At 40.2% G+C, this 27,055-nt stretch overlaps 1 protein-coding gene across 4 annotated transcripts in view; it reads right to left on the minus strand.

Annotated features, from left to right (window-relative positions):
- Nucleotides 1-12,316: 12,316 nt before the first annotated feature.
- SLC25A13 (solute carrier family 25 member 13) overlaps nt 12,317-27,055 on the minus strand; it is a 184,283-nt gene continuing 169,544 nt past the window's right edge. For all 4 annotated transcript variants that reach the window (XM_047844735.1, XM_047844745.1, XM_047844756.1 and 1 more), the window contains 4 exons: nt 25,388-25,526; nt 14,191-14,349; nt 14,007-14,097; nt 12,317-13,489 (listed from right to left, as the gene is read on the minus strand). In XM_047844735.1, coding sequence (XP_047700691.1) covers nt 13,303-13,489; nt 14,007-14,097; nt 14,191-14,349; nt 25,388-25,526 — 576 coding nt within the window. In that variant the 3' untranslated portion in view covers nt 12,317-13,302. The remainder of the gene's footprint in view (nt 13,490-14,006; nt 14,098-14,190; nt 14,350-25,387; nt 25,527-27,055) is intronic.

Genomic DNA, 27,055 nt, shown 5'->3' on the forward strand with positions numbered 1-27,055 from the left:
TTATACCAGGTGGCTTCCAAGGTTTTGGGTAGGGCTCAGAATAAGAAAGGACCTTGCAGCAGATCTAAATTGGAGTGCAAGGAGCTCTACTCAGCCATTCAACCAGCTGATGCCATGGTATTAGAAATGTCAATGGTGGGAAAAAAATATGGCAACTTATGGCAGGCCCCAGTAGGGAAATTAAAACAGTGGCCCATGGGTTCCAAAGGAAAGTCATGCTATCTGAAGCAAAGAATTAGGTGACTTTTGAGAAATAGCTCCTGGCATGTGACTGGGTGATGGAAGAGGTAGAGCTCTTCACCATGGAATATGAAGATACCAGACATCCAAACAGCCCATTATAAGTCGACTCCTGTCAGCCTCACCATGTCATAAAGTCAGAAAGATCCACCTGAAACCTCTTCCATAAGAAGGAAATTGTGCATTCAGGATGTACATCTGAGCAGAACCAGAGGGCATGAGGATGCTGCATGAGCAAGGAACCCAGAAGTCCAATGTCACCCAACAGGATTTCACCAGCACCTCTTTCCCATGCTACACAGAAGGAAGGCCATGCTTGTGTACATGGTCATATGTGGGGATTATGGGTTTGGTAGGACTGGCTGAAAAAAAAGGAAAGGTCAGAGCCTGGTTTACCTATGGATGACAGCTGGGGCACCTGGGTGGCTCAGTTGGTTGAGCATCTGACTTCAGCTCAGATCATAATCTCATGGTTCATGAGTTCAAGCCCTGCAGTGGGCTCTCTGCAGTCAGGGCGGAGCCTGCTTCAGATCCTCTGCACCCCCTTCTCTCTGCCCTTCCCCTGCTCAGGCTCTCTCTCTCTCTCAAAAATAAGAGAGGGAGAGAGGGAGAGAGAGAGAGGAAGGAAAAGAAAGGAAGGCAGGAGGGAGGGAGGGAGGGAAGGAAGGAAGGAAGGAAGAGAAAAAGAAAGAAAGAAAAAGAAAAGGAAAAAGAAAAGGAAAAAAGAATGGATGACAGCTACATTATAACCATTTTCAAGGGTGACCTTGGAAGACAGTAAAGAGGGAAAAACTTTCCAATCGATGGAGCTGTGAGTTATACACACAGTCACATACTTTGTGTGGAAGGACAAGTGGCCAGAAGTAAGTACATATACGCATCACTGCCCTAGGCCAAGCCCCCATCACCTCACTCATGAATTCTTGAAGTGATCTCCTAACTGACCTCCTGGCTTCCACCTGTGACCTCTTCAGCCTCTTCTCAATATAGTCACTTGAATGATACTGTTACAACACTTAACTCCTCAGGCAAAGCATACCAATGGCATAAATCACAGGGATGTAAAGAACAGCTTAGGGAATATAGTCAATGATATTTTAATAACTTGTATGGTGACAGATGGTGACTACACTTACCGTGCTAAGCATTTTGTAATGTATTAAATGTCAAATCACTATGTTGAACACCTGAAACCAATATAACATGAGATGTCAACTCTAGTTCAATAAAAAACAAACCAAAACAAAACACAAAAATGGCTTTCACATCACTTGGAGTAAAAGTCAAAATCCTGATAGCGGCCCACAGGCCCCCATAAGATTTGACTCTTACTTGTTATCTGATCTTACTTACATCCTGTTACTTAATCTTTTCTAAACCACTCCCGTTTCTCTGACCTCACTCTTTGACACATCAAGCACTTCTAGTCATAGGGCCTTTGTACTCATTGTTTCTTCTGTCCAGAAGGCTGAAAGCCCTGAGTTTATAAACCTCCATGCACATATTTCAAAATTTCACCCTTTAATATAATTAAGGTCATTCCTCTGATTTTTCAACTAACCGTTTATCTGTGAAAGTAATAGGTTCCCTAACAGCTTAACATCAACATCAATAAGAAGTCATAGTTTAAAGTAACAACAAACACCTGAAGATGAGTTTAAAAGCTTCTGATGCTCCCAATTAGAGTACTGAAAGAGAGGGATAATTAAAAATTATAAGTGAAATTAAAATGAGAAAAAGTGTTTTTCTATTTTTATTGAGGTGTAATTCACATACAATAAAATACACAGATGTGGAGTGTTTGGGTCAACAAGTTTTAACAACTGTGTACATTCACGTAACCAGCAGACAAAACAAGATACAGAACATTTTAATAAGGACAGAAATTCTCTCATGGCCCTTTCTTGCAATCATTGTTTTGATTTCTGTCGACACAGATTAGTTTTGCCTGTTACGTTGTTAAACTTCATGTAAGTGAAATAACACAGCATGTCTTACTTTTATGACTAGATTATTTTGCTTGACAGAATTCCTTTGAAATTCGTCCATGTGCTGAATATTTGAGTAATATGTTCCTTTTAATTGCTGACTGGTATTCCATTTTACAACTAGTCTGCAATTCATCTATTCGCTCACCAGCTATTGAACATTAGTATTTCGAGTTGGAAGACTTTTTGTCTAGCATTGCTATGAATATTCTAGTACAGTTCTTTTTGTAGGCAACATGTTTTCTTGGGTAAACTGGGAGTGGAATTTCTAGGTCATATGTGGATCTTTGTTTAACTTTCCAGGAAACTTGGTAAGCGCTCTCCAAGGTGGCTGTACCATTTCCCATTCCCACCAACAAAGCATCAGAGTTCCAGCTGTACCAAACTGCTCCAGTATCTAGTATTGTTGGTCTTTTTCATTTTGGCCATTTGGGTGGGTATGAAACACTATCAGGCTGTGGTTTTAGTTTGCATATATGTGATGACTGGGGGTTTTGAGCACCTCTGTATGTGCTTATTGGCCATTCTTACGTGTCGTATTACATCTTTTTCTGTGAAACAGCTCCTCAAATATTTTGGCAATTTTTAAACACTGGATTTTATTATTAAAGGAAGTTCTTTATATAATCCCTATAGAACTCCTTTGTCAGATATATGTGTTACAAATATTTTTCCCAATCTGTGACTTAGAATTTCATTCCCTTAAAATACTGTGATATGCAAAAATGTCGTTTTGTTGCAATCCAATTTGCCCATTTTTATCCTCTCCGATTAGTATTTTATGGTTCTTCCTAGCAACTCTTTGCTTGCCTCAGATCACAAAGATACTATCTTTTTTTCTGAACATTTTACTATTTTAGGCTTTACATTTAGCTCTATGATGAATCTTAATGTTTGCGTATGGAATGAGGCAGTGGTCGAAACTGATTATTTTTTTAAGTTTGTGGATATTTAGCTAGTCTGGCAATATATACGAACAAATCATTTTCTTTTTGATCATTAAATTGAATTAGCATCCTTGGTAAAAAGTCAATTGATGATTACATACAGGTAATTTTTTTTAATGTTTATTTTTGAGAGAGAGCATGTGTGTGCGCATGAGAATGGCGGGGTGTCGGGGGGCAGCCACAAGGGAGAGATAGAATCCCAAGCAGGCTCTGCACTTGTTCCCACGAACAACGAAATCCGGACCTGAGCCAAAATCAAGACGCTTAACCGACTGAGCCACTCAGGTGCCCCTACATACAGGTATTTTTATGGAACCGCTATCCTATTTCATTGAGCAATTTGTTTTTATGTAATACATTGTCTTATTGCTATAGCCTTTACTAAGTCTTGAAATCAGGTAGTGTAAGTTCTCCAAATTTGTTATTCATTTTGAAAGACTGTTTTAGCTATGCTAGATCTTTTGTGTTTCTATGTAATTTTAGAATCATTGAAAAATGTAAAAAAGAAAACCGTATTGTTTGGCTTTCATTTAATCTATATGCTATTTTGGAAGAATGAACATACTAACAATTTTGCATCTTCCAACCCATTAACAGGTTATGTTTTTCCATTCATTGAGTCTTCTTTACCTCACAACAGTTTTTAGTATGTAGGTTGTGCACATCTTTAGGATTTATTCCTAGGTACTTAATTTCTTTATTCTATTGTAAGTGTTGTAATTTAGATTTTATTTTTCAAATAGTTTTTGCCAGTTTTCAGAAATAAAATGTTTTTTGTATATTGACCTTATAGTTTGCAAATTTACTAAGTATATTATTTCTAGATTTCATAGATCCTATTATTACATATAAAATTGTACTGAGAATAATGAAAACTGTATTTCTTCCTTTCCAGCCTCTTTTTTTCTTGCCTTACAACACTAGCTAGCGCTTCTAGCTCAATGTTGTACTGAAGAGGTAAAGGAAGACATCCTTACCTTTTTCCTGATCTTACTATAAGAGTTGCAATGTTTCACTTTTATCATGAGGAAATTCCATTTTATTCTTAGCTTATTGAAAGGCTTTATTATGAATAGGTTATACTTCTGTTCTTCATCTACTGATACAGTCATAGAATTTTTCCATCTACTCTATTTATGTGATGAATTACACTGGGTGATTGTTTTTTTTTGAATGTTAATCCAACCTTGCCATCCTGGAATAAATGTCATTTGATCAAAATACATTACTAGATTCTATTTGCTAATAATTTTTAAAAAATGTTTATTTTTGAGAGAGAGACAGAGCATGAGTCATGGAGGGGCAGAGAGCAAGGAAGACACAGAATCTGAAGCAGGCTCCAGGCTCTGAGTTGTCAGCACAGAGCCCAATATAGGGCTTGAACTCATGAACCACAAGATCATGAACCGAGCCAAAGTCGGATGCTTAACTGACTGAGCCACCCAGGTGTCCCCTATTTGCTGATAACTTAAGAAATTTCCCATAATTTTTCCTTAAGGATACTGGTCTTTAATTTTCTATTCTTGTAATGTCTTTGTCAGTCTTAATTATATGATTATGTTTACATGAGGACCTGAGAAATGTTCCCACATCCTCTATTTTGTGCAAGAGTGTAATAATGGTATTAATTCTTCTTTAAATTTTTGATAGAATTAACTGGTGAAGACATGTGGCCCTGGAGTTTTATTTAGAAGGAAGTTTTTCCACAACAAATTCATTTATTTAATAGAAATAGAGCTATTCAGATTTTCTATTTCTTTTTCGTTCCATTTTGGCAAGTTGTGTTTCTTCAAGAAGTGTCCATTTGTCAAATTCATTAACATTCATCTTCTATTCCATCATTATACACATATATATATATGATCATAGTGATGTCTTCTTTTTAATTCTTGATATATTGGTAATTTGTCTTTTTAAAAAAATAGTCTTGTTAATTATCAATGTTGTTAATCTGTTAAAGAATTGGCTTTTGGAATTGCCTATTTTTCTCTATTTAGTTTGTCCATTTTTTCTTCTTTCTACTTTGGATTTAATTTGCCCTTTTTTCTTACTTCCTAAAGTGGAAATTAGATCATTGGTTGTAAAACACTTGTTTTCTTCTAATTTAGGCCTTTAAAGTTATAAAAATCCCTCTAAGTACTGCCTTTACAGTATGTATCCCACCAATTTTGATGTGTTGTGTTTTTGTTATCATTCTGTTCAAAATATTTTCTAATTTCCGTTGTAATGTATTATTTGACCCATGGGCTTTATAGAAATGTGTTTAACTTCAAAATATTTGGAAAGCTTTCCAGGTATCTTTGTTTTTATTTCTAGTTTGATTCTGCTTGGTAAGAAAACATACAGAGTAAGAAATACTCTATATTTCAAATCCTCCGAAATTTATTAAGATTTATTTTATGGGCCAGCATATGGTCTAGCTCGGTCAATGTTCCATGTGCACTTAAAAAGAATGTGAATTCTTCAGATACTGGGCCTGTGGTTCTAAAAATGTCAAATAGATTAAATTGCCTGAGAGTATGGTTTCAATCTTCTGTAATCTTACTGATTATTTTCTGTTCTATCAATTTCTGAGAAGGGAATGTTAAAATATGCAAATATGGCTGTGATTTGTCTATTTACCCTTCAGTTCTGTTTTTACTCATGCACTTTGAAGCTCTGTTACTAGATACTTAAATATTTCGTTTATTATATCCTCTCGATAACTGACCCTTTTATTATTTTGAAATCTCCCTCTAGTGTCCTTTCATTTTAGCCTGAACTCTTTGGAGCCTGCTATAAGGCAGGGCTGCTGGTGACAAACTTTCAGGTTTTGCTTATCTGGGAATATTATTTCTCCCTCATCTTTGAGGAATAATTTTATCAGAGGTAGAAATCTTCATTGACAGATTTTTTTTAACATGTTGAATATTTCATCCCACTGCCTTCTGGCTTCTATGGCTTCAGATAAGATATCAGCTGCTAATCTTATTTAGGCTCCTTCGTATATGAGGAGTTGCTTCTTTCTTGTAGCTTCAAGATGGCCTCCCGGGTTTTGACTTTTGACAGTTTGATTATGATGTATTTATGTTGGATCTCTGAGTCTGTCCTACTTGGATTTCATGGAGCTTCTGGAATGACAGATTGTTTTTCATCAACTTTGGGAAGTTTTCAACTTTTCTCTCTTCAACAATTCTGCCCTTCCTCTGTCTCCTTGTGGAACTCCCATTATGTGCAATGTTGGCATACATGATGGTGCCCCACAGGTCTGTGTTCAATTTCTTGTTTCTCCTTTTTGTTCTTTAGATTGCATATTTCAAACGCTCCTTCCTTGCATTTGCTTCTTCTTTCTTCTGCCTACTACATTCTATACTTCCCATTAGTTCTTTAGACTTGGTTTCCATTCAGTGAGTAGACTTCAAATAGCTGGTTTAAAAACCTTTGTCTAGAAAGAAAAATCCAGTATCTGGGCTTCCTCAGAGTTCTTCTTGATTTTTTTTTTTTCTTGGGTATATGCCATACTCTGCTTCTTTACATGTCTTATACTTTTTCGTTGAACACTAGATGTTTTGAATATTTATAATGTACAACTCTGGAAATCAGATTTCTTCCCCTCCCCAGGATTTGTTGTTGTTGCTTATTGTAATCACTGTTTAGCAAATTCTCTGAATTCCATACAATATGTATTCTGTGCCATGTGTGGCCCTTTGTTAAAGAAATCTCTGTTAACTTGATATTTAGCCAACAAGTGGACAGAGGTTTCTGTAAATGCCTAAAACCAAAAGACTCTTCCAGTGTTTGCCAAAGGGCTCGTGTGTGTTGAGGTGCACTTTTAACACTCAGCTAGGCCGTTTACAACTCTGCATTAGTCTTCACTTCCTTTTTCTGGAGAGCCTCAAGGCTAGCAGGAAGTTGAGAGCTTAGGGCCTTCTTGGGTCTCTCCTGAGCATATGCACTATTCTGAGTATGTTTGTGTGTCCTTCCAGATGCTCAGGAATGCGGTAGAACTATTCAAAGCCCCATGGATATCTCATGCCCCAGATGATCCTCTAAAGTTTTTGGTTATTCTACTGTTTGCCCTACTATTTATTACCTCAGACTACAGCAACCAAGATATTAGCCTATGAACTGCTTCTTTAGTTAGAAAGAAGGAAATGCATACATTGCGTAGTGAGGCAGGACAAAGGCTGAGACCGTACATGTGGAGAAATCTCTACTTTCTGCAATAAAATTCAACAGGCATCAGCAATCACTTCACCTCTGTCTTAAGAGAAAAAAAAAGAACCCCGTTTCAATTTTTCTCAGCCCCAACTTTTCATTTTCTGATTTTACTTTAACAAGAGGGTAAGCCTTTTATAACTCTGGAGCTAATTCAAATGACAAAGTTATCAGAAAAAGTAGTTTCTTACACGAGTGGCTGTCAGATCTAAATTCTCAAATTGATAGAGCACACCTGTATATTCAGAACTTATGTAGGTAAATCTTGCCTCAAAACAGAAATTCACACTGTAAGATATATATATGTTTTCAGTTAATTTTTAGTGTGGGTCAGTCACTAGTCTGCTTTGGTTTACATAAGAACAGTGGAGGGGACAGCAGAGTGCAGTGGGACATGTCCTCTCCTTTGGCTTGAGGGAGTGCAGGGAACTTGTTGGGAATACAGTAAGACTTTTCCACCATTAGTGGTGACGGACATTTTACAACCCAAAGTAATTCCAGCAAATCCCACATTCTGTAAACTGTCTCCAGACATAATTTGAGGCCAAGTACCCATAGATATTTACTTTTAACTTGGTTTTCCATTATTTCCAACTTCTGTAGAACAATGGCATTTTCTAATTATAGTAGAGATTTTTAAGATGGTCCAATTCAGTTCACATCATATCGCGTTGCACAGTAACAGTCTGTAAATTTATCTCTGCTTTTTCCACATTACCTTTCCATCTTAGACGTTTACCATGGGGCAGATGCTTTGAGTTTACCTTAATGCTCTCTTTACTGACTTTAATAGGCCATAAAATAGTTTAAGATGGACCTCAAAAGGCTTGTTAGGATTCACCTGGTCCTCAGGCTCTGCAATTCTCTGAATCAGCAAATGTACTTACTATGGTAAATAATCAGTGATCACCCTTCCCTTCTATGCTAAGGAGTGATACGTCTGATTCTGAGAACTGGGGCCAATAAGAAATCTGGGCAAAGACTATCATAAGAATTTCAGGGGCTGAGTTTTGTTGAGCAACCCTTGTAGGTAAAGGACAGGGCTTGGGCTGCCATCAGACCCAAATTCCAATTCCAGCCCCCTCATTGCTAGCAGAGACCGTGCACAAGACACTTCACCTCTGTGAGTCTTGGGTTTCCTCATTTGTAGCATAGGAAAAAGCACAGTACCTACATTAAGGGTTGTGGAGAGGACTGAATGAGATCATGACTGGCATGTCAAGCCTCATATTTAATGAGTGAGTTCTTAGTGGCCAAAATACTCCAGGGTGGAGGCAGAATGACTTGTCCCTCTCTCATCTGAAAGCAGCCCAGCAAGACCAGAGCAAGAGCTGGGATAGGTAGCAAAGAAGGTGGAGGGGAGTGATAAGAGACAGGGAATGGTGTTTTAATCAGTCTTTTTGCCTTAAGCCCCGAATTTCCCTTTCCCTGCCATACAGGACAGACTATGGTATGCTTGCACAAGTCTGTTCTGACAGCTTGCGTCTATTTTAAGATCACCTTAGAACAGCTCCACTGCCAAACTAAGCGTCCTGCAAAGGGGCAGGAGCCCTGTCTAATGGAATCAAAGTGGTGGTGGGCACTGAGGCCCGGGTGGCCAGCCCAGTGTGCTAGGGGTGTGCCTGGGACCCGGGAGAAGCAAGCCTCAGACAGGCACAATTAGTGTGTCTTCTTAGCTTTCCTTCTGAAGTTATTCGAGGGGACTGTGGTTTTGCCTTGAGCAAAACCCCCTTAACAGCCGGGAATCTAAAAACAAACATTATTTTATTAGGTTACCCCAGCAGATGAAAGCGGAGTGTTCCATTTGGACTCTTTTTTGGAGTCAATTAATGCATTAGCTAAAAACAAACCCTTTTGAAAGAGAGTTCCCGTTGTCCCAGCAGCTTCTAAAGGAAAGCTTGCCACCGTGCTCCTACGGACACAAACATCAGGCAGTGAGAGAAACAGAGAGAATGAGTTGTAAATAATTAATATTCACCGATAAGGAAAACATACGACACAGTGACATATCTCAACCCTAACGTAACACTAATCTCAAAAGATACGATTTTTTAAAGGCTGTTATTTTTAACAACGATCAGGAAATTTAAATATCTTCTCGTTTGTATGACAGTTCCTAAGTCAACATAAGTAATTAAAACCAATTTTAAATAGCTGTAACTTTAATAATAAAAGACCTATTTATGACTTCTAAAGGATGTGATCAATACAGAAGACTGTGATTGTTTTCAGTCATGGTTTTAACTCCAGCAGCGGAAAAGGCTTGTAAAGTAGGAAAGTAACAGAGATTACTCATTGGAAAAAAAAAAACAAAACATATGTCCCAAAACTCCATCCATCCATCCTTGAAAATAATAACCAAGAGCCTACTAAGTTCCAGGTAGTGTGGAAACCGAACAAAAGCCTCGGTCTCCACCCTTGTTCAAGCCCAGTCTGGGATTTCGAAGTAAAGACTGCATGGTTTTAAAAGACAGGGGTGCAATGCTTTTTAGCTGCCTTGGCCTTTAAAATGAAGCAGTGGACCCCCTGCGGCCTCCCTAACATTGAAAATAGAACTCTCTGGTGAGGGTTGGGTTATTCCCCAAAGGGGAAACAAAAGGCACACCCCCTCTGTGGGCAGGACCATTTGGGGAAAGAACATTTCACTGCTCTTACCAATGAACGTGTCTTTTAAACATCTTTGGAAAAATCCACATCCTGAAAGCATTTGATTACCCTGAATTTAAAGTGGGCTTTTGCTCAGTGGCAGAGATACAAATGCATCCCCAAAAGAATGGCTTCTGCCGTTAAAAAAGGCACAGGATGACTTTTAGAGAGGGTTATCTACAAGGCTGATAAACGGGGCCTGCAAGGCAGCCGACTCCTCAAATTCCATTACGGGAACCCTCGCTCCCTCTTCCACTGCGACTTGCTGAAGACATATAGCCGGACGAGGTTACGAACAGTTTCAAGCACAATTTCTTCCCGTTTTTATTCCCTGCTCACTGAGTTATGTGCTGTTAAACATTTCCAGAAGACTGTCAAAATGTAAGCATCCTGAGGTTTACATAGGCCACACCATTAAATAACATATAAGCACAAAATTTTCAACATTGTTTTCCAGCAATGGTAAATATTTTAGCTAAGTAAAAACTGAAGCTTGAAATGCAATAAGCACTTAAATGACTCCTTTCTGTGCCAGAATTCTTATTTTCCCCTGTGCAACCCTGGCTGCTGGGATTAAGGCGACCCCAGGGAGCTCAGCAAATGGTTGTGGGTTATGAGGTGCAGCATGAGCTTGGCGACAGGATGCCACCCAGCCTCAAGAAACCCAGCCACGACTGGAACCCAAGAATCAGTGTGTTCACTTTGTGGTCAGCTTCACATTTTTTCCCCTCCTTGAAAAAAAAAAAAAAGCTGCTACAAAAATCAGGCCTCTCCCCCACCCCCAAAGCAACCAGGAGGCGGGCCTAGGGCAGAGCTGAAAGACTCCGAGGCTGGCACAGCAGGGGGAGGCTGACCCCTTGGGTGGGCAGGCAGCTTGTGGGAGTCACACATTGTTCGTTCAGTTCCTCAGTTCCTCAGCATTAAGGAGGGAAACGACCGGCTGCACGAACGGCAGCGGCAGCCGCAGCACTGCCGATGCATTGTGCTGTCACTTCAGGAAGAAGGAAAACCCAGAACAAATTTGACGTGGTTTTCACCACATGGTGATTGCAGGCCTATTCAAGGATGTCACAGTCACGCCACCCACTGAGCAGAACTCAGATGGAAATGAGGCCTCCTTCAAAGTGTCTCCAGTCACTGCCTATCCTGGACAGAATAAGCCCAGGATTTTAAAGAAACACAGTCCCCTGGCCCCATCTCCTTCCTTTGACTTCCTGGTTCCTCTGGTTTCTCCTCTACTGCAGAGAATTGCCCTCAGCCACAGGTAAATAGAGCAACAGCTCCTAAAGAAGCGGGCAGTGCAGTACACCTTTTCTGACATTTGGGTCACCGTTTATACCGTGAGAATGTGATCTTCTACAAAATTCCAGCAAGTGCAGGAAAAGGAATGCCAAGATTTACTTACACTCAGGGACTTTTGTCTGCATTCAGAATGCCATATAGCTCGAGTTGATTTGGTATTGCAACACCACCCACATTTCTAAGACGTATTTGGAGTTCTGTGCCTGGTCTTTGAGATTAAAATATAAATATCACTGGTCACAGTGAGTAGGGGTTGGGGGGAAGGATGGGTAGACAGAGGGAGTGGTAGGGAGGGGAGCCACATATGTATTTGTCCTGTTTCTGGTGAGGAGAACAAAGCTTTTGTTCATTTAGAATAAAAAACCAGACTCGTGGATGGTGTTGATGTTCCCCAATTTTGAATAATATCTTTTAATGTCAACCTATTGACCTAAAGACTGAGACTGACTCATGGAGGGAAGTTTGGGAGTCTCAGAAAGTTCAAAGTGACTGCTCTTAGGTCACTCAGTAGTCTGAAAGCCCTAGATTCTGTTCAAGACTAGCTTCATTCTCCAAATGATAGGGTTGGCCAGATAACACCCAATGTCAGATACAGTGATATCTGGTTTTCATATGAGGAAGAGTCAGAAAGGTTAGAAAATGCAATTGTCATTTCATGCCAGTTTTCATGCCCAATTTCCAGTGAAACTTCCAATTAATATTATAAAATGAAAATTTATATTGATTCTCATGGTAAGAAACTGGCCCAAAGCACCGGGGATGACTGGAGAAAAAGTGTCAGCTGGGTTCCTTGCTTATCGAGGGTTAAATGTCGTTTCTTTTACTCACTCTGAACGTCGGCACAGTGGAAATCAGGCTACACATTACCTTGAAGGGCCAGGAGGATATATCCACGCCAATATGAATAAAACCACCCTGAAAATGAAACATATAGAGTCCAATAGTGACAATTATTAGTCATTCACCACGTGACATACACAAGAGCAAACAATTCAATAGCTTTAAAAATAGTTTATTTCCTCCTTCACAAACGCTTGAGCCTTCTGACCATGATGCAAGGCACCACAAATTAAATAAAAACGTGTATTAGAATATATTTGTCTTACACATGATTCAAGACAAGTGGGATTTTGAAAGCAAACAGGTGTCGACTGCTGGGGGCAGGGGATGGGGGCAGTAAAGTAGATACGAGTATGAGGGATGTGCCCTTCCCTGCAATGTTTCCTGAAATAGGCAGTGATCATCACACTGCATCATATGAGAGCTTGCCCCAAATCAGCACATCCAGGAGAGGTGCTGCGTCTCATAGTTTCTCTGTCTATAGAATAAAATACCAAAAGGACTTCCCTGACTACAAAGACATCTGCCTGATAAGTCTTGGTACTACTAACAGAGTATGATATCTTCAATGTGGTTTTCATGACACCAAAAAAAAAAAAAAAAATGGTTTCACATAAAATCTTCATAATATAATCCATGAACAGAATTCGTACATGTTTAAAATCTGAAGCCAAGGCTGGCTATTTCTGATAATTTTGTTTTCATTTCTTCCAGTGTTTTTTTATTGTGATAAATATGTACCCAGCTTCCTACCAGCTTAAACATGCATGAAGCACTTTGCTCTGAGCACCATGATCGCCATTCAGTAGTCTCTTTGGGACTATAATCCTAATCTGAGGAGAGCAGCACTAGTTTCTATTCAGACTTGCTCCTTCTCCCCAAATCATGTTAGTGTTGACCAAATCCCAGTAAATGTCAGCTATAAACAGAGATGTGTGAGCAGAGGCCCAAAGAATAATTAGGAGTAATTTCACAACGCTCTGGTTAAGAAAGCACACAGAAAATGAATGATTTCACCTTATAAAAGACTCGAATTTAAACAAGAGATGGAAATGAAAGGAGGCAAACACTGTTTCCATCGGAGGTGAGGTGTTCTCTACCACAGTGGACAGAGCTGCAGCCGCACCCTGGGGCTGCTCCCACTACAGGCCTCCACCGGTGACCTGTGCCGCAGATGTGGATGGCTTGAAGAGAGGTAGGTACAGTCCAAATTTGTTTTCGATCCCTGCAAACGTTGCAACGGCCAGTCTGTAGCCTCCAACGTGATCAGGATTGGGAGCGGGTAGTACGATCCTGGATTTAGGAACCGGTTCCGATCCTACGGGTTTCCTAAAAGGAGAGAAAACAGGGTGAGAACCTGAGTTTTGTATCATTCTTATCTTGGTAAAAATGACATTTAAAAGTTGTTAAAATCTGCCTCATATAAAGAAATTGTGGAGTTCTAGTTGGTTGTACGTTCCCCTTTGAAATGTGTTTGGTTACATGATTTCAGTATTTTCCAACATCTTTTCTTTCTTTCTTTTTTTTTTTAAATGTTTATTTATCTTTGAGAGCGGGAGAGAGAGACAGAGAAGGTGCTGGGGAGGCACAGAGAGAGGGAGACAGAGGATCCAAAGCAGGCTCTGCGATGACAGCAGCGAGCCTGACGGGGGGCACGAACTCACGAACCGTGAGATCGTGACCTGAGCCGAAGTCGGACACTTAACCGACCGACTGAGCCATCCAGGAGCCCCTTTCCTACGTCCTTTCTACTTCATTCTTAGGAATTAGATTAATGCACCCATCTTAATAATGACAGGGCACTGGAAGAGCTGAAACTTAGCTGCAGATCTAGCGGGATACTTACACGCCTCCAAAATCAATGTAGAACCATCGCTGCAGCAATTCATACGTCAGCAAAGTTACACCAAACTGGGGTGAGGATCGAAACACACGAGCTTTAAAAAAATGGGGAAATAATAGATACAATTAGATTTTTCAAAAATTTACCTGATATCAAAGGTTTAGTTAAGAACAAATTATTTCCATACCACCAGCTCCTTTCCACAGAGCTTTTGGGCCTTCTTCCCGCAGTATCTTCCTAAAGCAGTCCATCACCCCGCTGTAAGTGGTTTGGCCAGCCCTGGCGGCCACCTGTAATCGCGTCTTGATAACATCAGCAGGGGTCACTAAAGATGCCGCCGGCATACCTGCAGGAAAGGCACCACCATCACAGTCTGGTCACATTCTCACTATATAAAAATCACTGTGCTTTGAACTGCTGGTCGTGGAAAGAAAGTTAAGAGTCTGATGAAATCAAATGCCTCTTCTGCTGTCCTCTGGGAAGCAGGGCCAGGACTGTCCTGTCTGCAGTGATGGAGGCTCCTTAAGACTCTCCTCACCTCCCTGCCCCAAACCACTTTGGGAGCTTCATATTTATTAATACTTTTAAGGAATGACTTGTCAGTAACACTACTTCAAGTGGTTGAGAACAAATGGAGAAAGGCTGTTTTTTGGTTTTTTTTTTTTTTTTTTTTTTTTTTTACTTTCCCATCTAAATCAGTCACTTGCAAAGTTATTAGGTCCGATTTTCAGAGGTGAAGTTTGTTATGTGTTTCCTCTTCACGCTTTTCTGTGGCTGCTGGCAGTCACGGGAGGTGCCTTCGTGCACATGTTCAACCACCCTTTACCCACCAAAGCCTAACCTCTCCAGTTACACCAGAAAAAGACTTCAGTGAGGGCTGAGGGCTAAGCAAGCTGTGTGTGTGTGTGTGTGTGTGTGTGTGTGTGTGTGTGTGTGTGCAGGGGGAGGAAGGGGGGTGGTGATCAGAGGTGGAGACTCCCATAGATAACACTTCAGGATTCCTTTTTCCTAAAACTGACATCTCCAGAAAAAATATTTGACAGAAAGCTGAAAATTTATACTGGCTAATAATCAATGAAAAAGGAACAACAACAGCAACAAAACCCTCCCAAAATTACCAGTGGGAAATTTTTCTACAGTCATTTTATCCAAAATGGGGCAGCCCATGTTTAGATTTTTTAAAAGCGAGACTGTACTCAGAAGACACTGTCTCTTATGGTTTTATTACTTTTCCATTATGAACCTATTCCAAACCAAATTGGTCAAATGCAGATGCATAAATCTCCTTTGCTTTTTTTAAGGCTTAATAATTCTGTAAGAATTTCTGTCCAAACCAACGTGGTCTGGCTCACAAGTACATCTCATCCTTCTAACAGACAGCTTTAAGGTTACAGCGTGTGTGTGTGTGTGCGTGTGCGTGTGTGTGTGCACGCGCCTGGGGAGCTCTGCACAGCACACGTCTGTATTTATCCTACTAAAGGTACAGCTCTTCCTCCATCTTCACGGACCACCTCACAAACTCCCAACGTAAGTAACTGTTTTTTCTAAAATTAATCACATTTGTTGCATGTGAAAAAGCTCACTTTATATCCAATGCTTCACTGGATAAGTCATACTGAATTTCCTATTAACTTGGAGGAATTATTTTAACTTTGAGCCAGGAATTTATCCTCCAACATAATGGAAGGAAACAGGAAAAATGCTCAGAAACCCACTGTGTTCACACCACCCATTACGTTTTACTTCCTGGTTTAGAAAGAGGTTAACAAGGCTGTCTGCTTTCAACATGTAGTAAAATCCTCCTTGCAACAGTGGGCAGGGATGTCAGAGTGACAGGGGACATACATAACATCGGTAAAAAAGTCTCCTTCGGTTAGTTTTCATAAATAGCTCCTTGTTTTGAAAAAAGAGAGAAGTAAGTACTGGGGGGCAGAGAGGAAAGATCCCGATTATGAAATAAATATGCCAAAAGAAACGTGTGTAAGACGCTTAGCAAGTTCATCTGGCAAGACCGATTGGTGGTGGTGGTGGTGGTGGTGGTGGTGTGTGTGTGTGTGACAGAGACAGAGAGAGAGAGAGCTGGGGGCTGGAAATACGGCAGCTGCCCGGGACTCTCATCGTATCCCACTCACCCTCACCTCTCCCAGGCTGACAGCTGGGAGGGCCTGGGAGTTACTGTGGATGGGGATTTCTGATAGAAGACTAGGGAAACTAACCTGGAGAACAGCCTTATGTTGCTCTGAAGCAAGGCCAGGAAAGCAGTATCTACCAGAAAGAGCTTGGCCACCAGAAATCTGTTGATTTTGGTGGCCAGGGTTGGCAAAGACTCTGAATAAATTTGCCTGGTCTCTCCTGGCTTCCAAAAGGCTAAGACAACACTAACCAAGAGGTCTCGGTTTCTCTACTCCCAAACACGGGGGAGCAAGTGGAGGCTAGGAAACAGAGAGGCTTCGTCTAGGCTCCTCAACAGCAGCCTGACGGATGCTTCAGTAATGACACAGATGATGAGACCTACCTACTACCTCTGTGACAAGAACAACTGGGGGTGTTCTTTAGCCAATAAAAAATTACAACGCTTTAAAGGTGGCCCAGCGCCTAGAGAGTAGAAGTTCATTTATAATAAAAAGAAAGCACAACCAGCAAAATATAACTTTGGGGCAAGGCAGCCTCAATTTTCATAAATATCCCATTAGTATTTGTAAAGACTGTGCTTCTCTGTTTATGGGATACGAACTTAATATCTGTTTATTTTGGATCAAGGTGAAGGGATTCACAAATTCCCTCCTCGTCCTTATATATAGTATCTATTTGATGGATCAGCTTCTAAGGAAAGTGTCAAGATTTGGAATGGGAATATATCATGTTCTTATCATACCCTTAAGCTGAGGTTTTATAAAACAATATTACGTTGATACTACATAGGGGTTGATGGCAATATACCATGAAAGGATTTTAGTTTAAAATAGAACCAGAGGATATGAGAGTAGGAGATTCTCAGGCATGCTCCCTCAGAAGAACAGAACTTGAGAACAGATAGACTAATTACCCATAAATGCTTGACTTGCACAAGACTGAGATCTATCTCCTAACCAATGAACATGTGGCAAGCAATCTCTCCTCATCCTTAAGCCAAGGAATACTGCTTGGATGCTGCCTGAACGCCCATCAAATGTTTTAACATGCTGTGCTCTCCCTCCCCCACCCCTTTGCAACTTTCCTGCTGGTTCCGAATAGACCCAATTTCTGGTCCATTGCAGCTTGTCTCAATTTATGTCTCTATTTAGGCAGACACTATCTGCTTAGTGAATTTTATTTTTTATAAGTGCAAAATAAGCCTCTGTGCTTCTAAGTGCTATTTTTAAACCCTGAATTCCATTCAGTCTGACATGAATATTGCTAAACTTGCTTATTGTTGGTATTTGCCTAATACATATTTTCAACCCGTTCTCTTTCAGTTGCTCTATGTCACTGTTTTCTCAAACTTCAGATGACTAGATTTCCTTTCACAACTCGTCTAGAATAGGCATTTGTTTTTTACTAGGGGCACTGAATACATTCAATTGTGGTTATAATTGTGGTTATTAGACTTATTTCTGCTATCCAATATTGTGGTTTTTATTTTCTGTTTCTAATTGTTCCCCTTTTGATCTCTACCCTTACCCAATTTAAATATTATGTACATTTATCACATAGTACACTATTTACAATATGTACAATAAATGTACATTTGCACCCTTTGCCAGCAAGCCCTTCTTTCTTTTTCTTTTTTCAACGTTTATTTATTTTTGGGACAGAGAGAGACAGAGCATGAACGGGGGAGGGGCAGAGAGAGAGGGAGACACAGAACCGGAAACAGGCTCCAGGCTCTGAGCCATCAGCCCAGAGCCTGACGCGGGGCTCGAACTCACAGACTGTGAGATCGTGACCTGGCTGAAGCCGGATGCTTAACCGACTGCGCCACCCAGGCGCCCCAAGCCCTTCTTATATAAAAATACATATTATCAAAGTCACCAGTTACTGAAATCACTCTCAGGTTTAACTTTTATTTGCTCTGTTTCAAATATCCCATAGTTTTTTCTTCCTTAAATTCACTTTTCATTTTGCTTTAGAGATATCTGTGAGGCGTAAACTTTGAGTTATGGGAGAAATGAACTTGAGACCTGCCCCCCTCCTGAATGCTGGTGTGTCTGGGAATGCCATCGAGGTTCCAGACATCCCTTCCTTGGCATTTTAAATTGAAAGGGCTAGGACTGCAGATGAAAACATGAGAAGTGAGCTTTTATTACTGATTTGTTTTCTGTCCTCCTTTTATAATACTTCTCTCTAGGGAGCTCCTATGAAATAGAAGTTAGACCTCCTGGACTAATCCTACATGTCTCTAACACATTTTCTCCTTTTCTTATCTCTATATTTTCGCTCCATATTGTAGTTCTTGTTTCTGTTTTTCCACGGCTTCATTTTCCAGATGTCTAATTTGGACTTTGAGCATGCCCATTCTATCATTCAGATGATGCATGGATTTTTAATTTTGGCAATTCTTTTACTAATTTTCAAGAAAGCTTCCTTAAGAATGTTCCTCTCAAATCTCTCTGCAGATCCTTAGTTCTTAAAAGTCCCCTTTTCTCTGAATTGCCTGCCTTTCCTGGAATTCCTCGGTTTGTTTCTCTTCTTGCTCCTTGTCTGGGGACCTCTGGCTGTCTATTGATACATTCAAGTTCAAAGAACAGACTGATTACCTTAGTGCTGGCTTCTACCACCACCTAGGTCAGTTTCACTGGCAGGTTTCTCTCCCAAATGGGGGGAGGGGGTTGGGGGCCAGCAATGGGCTTCGTGAAACGAGGGACTCCTGTTAACTGGGGACAGGGGTTGGGGAGGTGGCCTAGCAGGGTTGGGACCTTCCAAGCTGCTGAAACGTGGAGTGCTTCACTCTGGGAGTCGAAGATATTATCTTATGCTCCTGTTGCGAAGAGCTGCGTTCGTTCGTGTGTTCGTTGGTTCATTCATTCATGCATGCATGCAGGCATGCACTCATTCCATCTGTGGTGAAGGTCTGGAACCTTAAGCCTTACCCGGCATTTTTTCAGTTCCTTACACTCAGCCTTCTCCAGGCAATCGGTGCCTTTCTTAAGAGAAAAGCCAGGGGCTTTCAGCCTGGATTCAATTGTTGCCCAAAGCTACGTACAAAAAAGGAGTAGGTACAAAAAAGGAGTAGGGAGGACTGAGCCCCACCTTCCTGCCAGGAATGCGGCTCTTTCACTCCCGTTAAAGATTTACCTCACGCCCTCCCCCACTCCTGGTATTCTATTGTTCACTCACTGGTTAAAATTCTTTGGTTCTGCTCTTACCTTAAGAGCAGTTTTTCCTGCCTGTGTTCTGGGTTGTGGCACCCTCCAGTCCAGTTTCTGAGTCAATATGCTTCTGTTTCCTGCCTTCCGAGGGCTGGTGCTAATATTTTCTAGTGCCAATACGAGTTTTAAAAAATGTATTTCCCGACATTTTAAGGTATTTGGGTTGAAAGGAGAGACAGATGAATATACTCAGTCTATTACTTTGATTCAATCTCTCCTATTACTTTTTTTTAAGGATCTAAGAATTGCTTAAGTTATTTTAACCTTTATGTCCACATAACTAACAAATTTATGTCAATAGTACTTCTCTCCTAACTTCATTCTTTTAATACGTTTGCAAAACCATCCAGACAATCACACACATACAGCACTTCCATTAACTGTGTATTGAATAGCTTTTAAAGATACTCCTGAGTTACAACTTAATCTAAATTTGATTTATCCTTTATCTCATCACTGTCAATTAAGATCACCTCCAATGATGAAGCTCTAAAATTTGAGAAATACTAGATATCTTTTATTTGATATTCTCTGTAAGCCATATCGAAATGCCCTTCAATAATCAAAAAGCAACATGTTCACTGCAGGGAATTAAAACTTAGTTTCTTAATTTCAGGCTCTCTGCTTTGGCTCCCACCTTCTAACACACAGAGGCATGCTGGCCAATGAACATAAATTCAAATATTGGTTAGGCTTACTCTATCCTGTGAAATAATGGAGATGTTCTCAGTGTTTAAAGATGTTCTGGGGCACCTGGGTGGCTCAGTCAGCTATGTGTCTGACTCTTGATTTAAGCTCAGGTCATGATCTCATGGTCCTGAGACTGAGCCCAGCTTAAGATTCTCTCTCTCCCTCTCCCTCTCCCTCTGTCCCTCCCCTGCATGCATGCTTTCTCTAAAAAATAAGTAAAGATATTCCCAGTTTACAATCATATACATATATCTGAAAAAAAAAATCAATATTCTCCAGGTTTTGAGATATCAAAAACCACCTCTGTTAAAATACTACTAAAACAATCTAACTTCAGGTCAAATAAAATTTTTAGAAAAAGACAGTACTTACTAAATACTGAAATTACTATCAAAACATAGAAAGCATGATCATATTAATTTAATCCCAGATCCATCTTATTTATAATACAATTATTCAACAAAAAATACATGTATTCTGTGTAGGAGATATTTTATATAAGAATACACATAAAAATAGTAGTAAGACATTTTTGTGTTACAATAAAAAAGTCAGTGGTCAAATTGCTATTTGTGCTTATTTTGAGATAAGCGTTTCTCCCTTCTCCTAATGACAAAGATCACCCTGACCCTCGGACAGACATACTTCCGGGGATTCTGCGCATCCTCCACCAGTATGTCTTCTACCTAGGAAATGCCTTTGTTCTCATTAGCATCCCCAAAGGGAATGCGGGGGCCTGACCCATCTTCCATACACCAGCCCACACAAGTGTGCATTTTTGTGTTCACTACCCTTAATGATGATGTTGCACTGGGCACCACACATGTGTAAACAGAAGTGTTTTTGCCCTTCTCCACACTGAATTCTGTGATCTGGCCGCCGAGCACGCCAGCAAGGATCTACACTCAGCAGCTGGTTGTCCTGCTTCCTTCCATGACATCAGTAAACTGCTTATCACTAGATACAGATTTTTATGTTCATCTTATAACAAAATACATTACTTATTAATTCAGATGCATTTTTAGGCATTTTTTTGTTTGGATTTGAAGCTAAACAATCATGTGCAAATAATGCTGATTTCATTTCTTCTTTGATAATATTTATGCCTCTTACTTCTTTTTCCTATTTTACTACATTGGCTGGAACCTCCAAAATAAGCCTGAAAAACAAGGATGATAGAGACATCCTTGTCTTATCCCTAATTTCAATGAGAATAGTAGTTATTTGCCCCTGTCTTTTGATAGATGTTATTAAGAAAGTGGTTTAGTTCTCCTTATATGGTTTATACAGATTTGTGCAATATGCAAGCCCACCAAGCTTTGAGGCTAATATGTTCTTTGAAGAAAAAAAAAAAAACGGATGACAGTCTGTCTTGTATTTTTCCATCCTATAGGGAACCAGATGGATAATAATGAAAGTGTTGCACTCAGCTCCCAAATGACTCAAATGACCTTCACCTCCTGCATTTACACCTCAGCCTCTGTTCAGTCTCCTTGTACATGACACAGAGCTGATGGGTGTAACCAATAGGATTGTGTGGAAGTAAAGGAGTGTGACTTCCAAGGTTTGGTCACAAAAGACATGGCAGCTGGGGCTTTGCTCTCTTCCCCTGTCTTCTCTCCCCACCCTGGTCTCCCCTTTCCCTTCATCCCTCTCTGAGCTGGCTCCTGGGGGGGGGGGGGGGGCGGGGGAAGGGGAGTCAGTCACCTTGTCACAAGAACATCCAAGGTGACCTACAGTGAGACCATGTGGCAAGGAACTGAGGCCTCTTGCCAATGGCCATGTGACTGAGCCACCCTGAAGGTGAATCCTCCCAACTTCAGCCTAGCCTCTGGCTGACATCTTGACTGCAACCTCACACCAGACCTTGAGCTAGAGACACTCAGATAAGCTGCTCCCAGTCCACAGAAACTGTGAGATGATCAGTGTTTGCTGTTTCCAGCTGGTCAGTGCTGGGGTAATCTGTTATGCAGCAATAGATAACGAACAGAGAAGGTATCTGAACAACAGCTCTGAAAGATGCTGGGACAGCTGCACCGCTAACAAGGCAGCATGGGGACATAAACCAGTTCCAACTTCCAAGAATAATGTAGTAATGCATTAAAAACAGTCATGCTTTTTACCAGCAAACTCACTTTAGAGAGTCTATATCTCCAAGGAAAAAATGTCCCAGAGTAGGGGAAAAGCCTTTAAGCACAAAGATATTTTTTACAATATAATACATTTAAATTTTTTTTGAAAAAAATTTAAAAATCTAAGATTGAGGGTTAGGTAACTATACGACAGTTAAAAACTATGTTTACAAAGTTTTAAAACATATAATGTTATTATTGAACATTTAAAAATACTTATTATGTGCCAGGTACTTTCTTGGATCTTTCCATTTATTAATGTGTACCTACTGACCTCAAAATAACTTTATGAGACTAAGACCGTTTTTTACCCATGTGTAGATGGGAAACAAGAAGAGAGGGGTTACACAACTGCAGGTCACACAGTTCTAAGTGGGGAAACTAGAATTGGAATCTGCCCAGTCTGGCCTCACAGCACACAGCACATGCCATTAACCATTGTGCTGTGATGGCTAACAATGCTTCAGCTATGAAATTAAGTGAAAACCACATATCCACAGTGTGATCATAGTTAAAACTATGCATGGTCAGATACCACCTTACAGCTGTCAGAATGGCTAACATGAACAACTCAGGCAAAAACAGATGTTGGCGAGGATGCAGAGAAAGAGGATCTCTTTTGCATTGTTGGTGGGAATGCAAGCTGGTGCAGCCACTTTGAAAAGCAGTATGGAGGTTCCTCAAAAAAGTAAAAATAGAACTACCCTACGACCCAGTAATTGCACTACTAGGTATTTATCCATGGGATACAGGTGTGCTGTTTCGAAGGGACACATGCACCCCCATGTTTATAGCAGCACTATAAACAAAAGCCAAAATATGGAAAGAGCCCAAATGTCCATCGATGGATGAATGGATAAAGAAGACGTGGCATATATACACAATGGGGTATTACTTGGCAATCAAAAAGAATGAAATCTTGCCATTTGCAACCACATGGATGAAACTGGAGGGTATTATGCTAAGCAAAATTAGTCAGAGAAAGACAAAAATCCTATGACTTCACTCACATGAGGACTTTAAGAGACAAAACAGGTGAACATAAGGGAAGGGAAACAAAAATAATACAAAAACAGGGAGGGGGACAAAACAGAAGAGACTCATAAATATGGAGAACAAACTGAGGGTTATGGGAGGGGTTGTGGGAGGGGGGGATGGGCTAAATGGGTAAGGGGCACTAAGGAATCCACTCCTGAAATCATTGTTGCACTATATGCTAACTAATTTGGATGTAAATTTTAAAAAATAAAAAATAAAATTAAAAAACCCCCAAAACTATGCATGGTTAAAAATGATGCAAGGGGGAACAAATTAGCAGAAATGTTAAATAGGGATTATCTTAGAGTCGTGGAGTAACAGATAGTATTTTGTTATTTACCCTTTCGGTTACTTTCCACACTTTCCAAGTGTTTTACAATTTAGCAATATTATTTTCCTAATCATTAAAAAAAAAAAAAAAAAAAACAAAGAAAAAAAAACTGAAGGAAGAAAATAAACCTCCAAAGAGAAAATGACAACATCAACAAAAAAACCCAAAAACACCTGCTAGTAATTTCTACAGCTCTGGTAGCACGGATTACCTAGGAAATTCCTACCCAAAGATAAAATCCCTTCTGGGTGGCTATCTGCCTTCAAGAGAAGAGTACAGGCACTATTTCTGTTGTATTTTGGAGAGAGGCCTAGACTTTGATCTTGAGCTCTAATACATATCCTCTGATTTTACAACCGATACCTGGAATAATTTACAGACAGATTCTCTTGATTTTGATGTAATACTGACCAACGTTTATTGAGTATTTACTATATGCAAGGCACTATGCTAAGTCCCTCACATGGGTGTTCCCACTTGTATCTCACAGGCACACTCTGTAGTCAGTACACTTATCATCTCCATTCACAGCCAAGGACACCGAGGCTTGGGGTAGGTTAGGTAATTTGCCCAAGCAGCACACTACCAACAGGTGTAGCAGTTCTCCCCAGTAGGTCCTACCTTATTTCAAATAAGTTATTTATATTGTACAATGTACAAAATGCACTGCATTATAACCTTTTGGTTCAGAAAATATTATCATGTATACACATGTAAGTGACGTACAACAGGGCACAGTCAACCAATGGCTAAGTTGGTATTAAAACTGGGAATTCTATATTATAGTCTCGAAATCATTATTTTTTTCTTGATAGAGGTAGAGTGGCCTTGTACAACAAGGGTCCCTGAGCAGCCAGGAAAGGGCAACCTTGCCTCATTTACCAACATCACTGCCTTTGAAAGAAAAGGGATTAACTAAGAATTAAAGAAAAGCTCCATGGGTTCCTGCCTTAGGGGCTCCCCAGGTTACAGGCAGGTCCACAAAACAGCAAACAACTTCTCAGATCAGGGGCTTGCTCTCCTGAGACTCAAGTCAACAGCTCTCTGGAGAACAACACCTGTATCAAAAATGTTTGGACCCAGCCATCCCAGGACTGCCTTAGGGTTTGTTAACTCATTAAATGTTTGCTACCACCTGGAGAGCGAATCCGGATTGTTCCAGCCTTTAGGATCTCTGAACCAGGGGCATCAAAGATCCAACTGATTCCTGCTGTGGCTATAATCAAATTTCCTCTGGGAATTTACATTGGGTTGTAGAGGACAACCTTCCCCCTCATCATTTTTTTTTTTTTTTTTTTCTATTGACACAGTCACTGTAGCACTAAAAACAAGGAGAGTCATTTCCCTCTGGGATTCAATGAACACACACACACACACCCTGTTCCTGTAACACAGCGATGAGGAGTCAGTAGTCAGTACTACGTCACTTTTATCTAGATTCTGGACAAGCATTTATGTACCATTTCAGTTAGACACTTTAAAGCACAATGATTCAAATTTGTAAAAACTTTCAGCTAAACAGTCATCACTGGTATGCTGTGAAGTGGAATTATGAAACTATAGGGAACTTGGAATTCAACAATGCCAAAAAATGCACCAAATTTTTCTGGACCTTCCTGGCAAGAAATTAAGCTTGCCTAATCTGGCACCAAATTTTCCTGGCAAGAAATTAAGTTTGCCTAATCTATTCTGCCAGAAGGTTAATTTCTTCTCCTTTCTTTTCAGTAGCCATTCAAAGCAATCTGTAGCCTACCTCACATGTGCCCAATCAAGAACTATAGGCAAAAAATTCCAAGGTAGTGACATGGGAGAGGGGGAGAACAGAGCCCTGTGAGGGCCACTCACCAGCTATGGCGCCAGCCAAGAGCAAGCTTCCGGGACTAATCTGCCCATCTTCATTTGCAAAGGAAGCCTTCACATGAGCATAGCACGGGAAGTAGATGGCTGAGAAAGGAATGTCCCGCAGAAAGCATGCTTTGGCACCCTGTACATTTGAAAAGGAAGAAAAACCACATGAAACACATATCCCATTGAGAAGATCAAGCTTTTCTGGAACTTACCTCAGGACAAAATATTCCTGGAGAAGACCAAATTTGTACTCACAAACTGAAAGGGGAACAGAAAAAAAATAACCCAAATTCTGCAAGTAACAAATCTGAATTTTGTTTTTCAAAAATAAAACAAATTTCATTGTGCGATGTGAGAAAGAGGGAGGCACTTCTTGTTTATTGCAATGGCTAGATTTTGATTAAAACACTTTTGGAACTCTGCCCACAACATCTCTTTAAATCCCTACCGATGGCAAGTCAGTCACTGGCATCTCAAGGAGGGTCTGTACTCAGAAGATGGACAGCAAAAACCAAGAGGCCCCTTTGTTTACATACTAGGAAGCAAATTATATAGGTGGCAAGGGAAGAGGTTTGTTCTTTATATTGTTTAAGACTCTGATGAAAGTGTTGGACTCTTTCCCAGAAAAAAATTACACATACGTAAAAAATTATATACCTTTTGAAGGGGTTCGTGGATCCCCTAATTTATTCACATATTTGCCCCTTCTCCCCAAGGGTATGAAACATTGATAAATGCTTATTCTAAAGCCTTAAAATATTTACAATAATTCCTACCATTTAAGAGCTGTGTACAGAGCAATCAACAACTAGAGCAAAATCTTCAAACAATTTCTAGTGTCAAAATAATGCATGGGGAGGCCTTGAGAACTGATGTGTGCCTAGAAATGTAGTGTTCTGATGAAAACCACAAGACATATATTGTACTTTAGGCAGGCCAAATGGGAAGGAAGTCACCCCTTTTCAACACCTAATGATTTAATACCATTTCTTTCACAGATTTCTAATACCTAAAAATTTCCACTAAACTGAGAGATTCTTCAAAGAAAATAATGAATCCATCCAGATTCAACAGAACTAGCCAAGCCCAGTGACATTTAGTAAGGTCTAGTGATGTTGGATCGCAGGTATTTTTGCTTGATGCTAGGCTCCACTGTCAAGGTTCCTTAACACTACAGATCTGTTACTACAGCCTTTGCTTTCTGACTCCATCATTAACACTCCTGACTCAAACTGCGACTGTGGGTAATAAGACCCATAGTCTTTTTCATACGAATTGCTAGTAACCTAGGTCTACTATAACTTAATTAGTTGCCTTAAATAAGTAACATAATTAGGACTTTGTTTCACCCTATTTAAATTCATCCTAGCTTCGCCCATCCTTCTAACCAGAACAAATGCTTGGAATCTGGATTCTGTTGTGTTGGCTACTTCCCAGTCAACTCACCCATGAATGTGTTAAGATATCTTTGTCCTTTCTATATAGATATTTAAAAAAAGGGGGAGGGCAAATCCACATCATGTACTGCTTGCCAATCAACCCACACTTTTGTATCTTGTCTACCCCCAAAACTGTTAAATGCCTAACTGAAAAGAAGAACCACAAAGTGGTTTTATACATGCAAAGTGATGCTCAGGATGATTAATCCATCAACTGCACATTTAT

This window comes from Prionailurus viverrinus, chromosome A2 (genome assembly GCF_022837055.1).
Source record: "Prionailurus viverrinus isolate Anna chromosome A2, UM_Priviv_1.0, whole genome shotgun sequence".
NCBI classification, from domain to species: domain Eukaryota; kingdom Metazoa; phylum Chordata; class Mammalia; order Carnivora; family Felidae; genus Prionailurus; species Prionailurus viverrinus.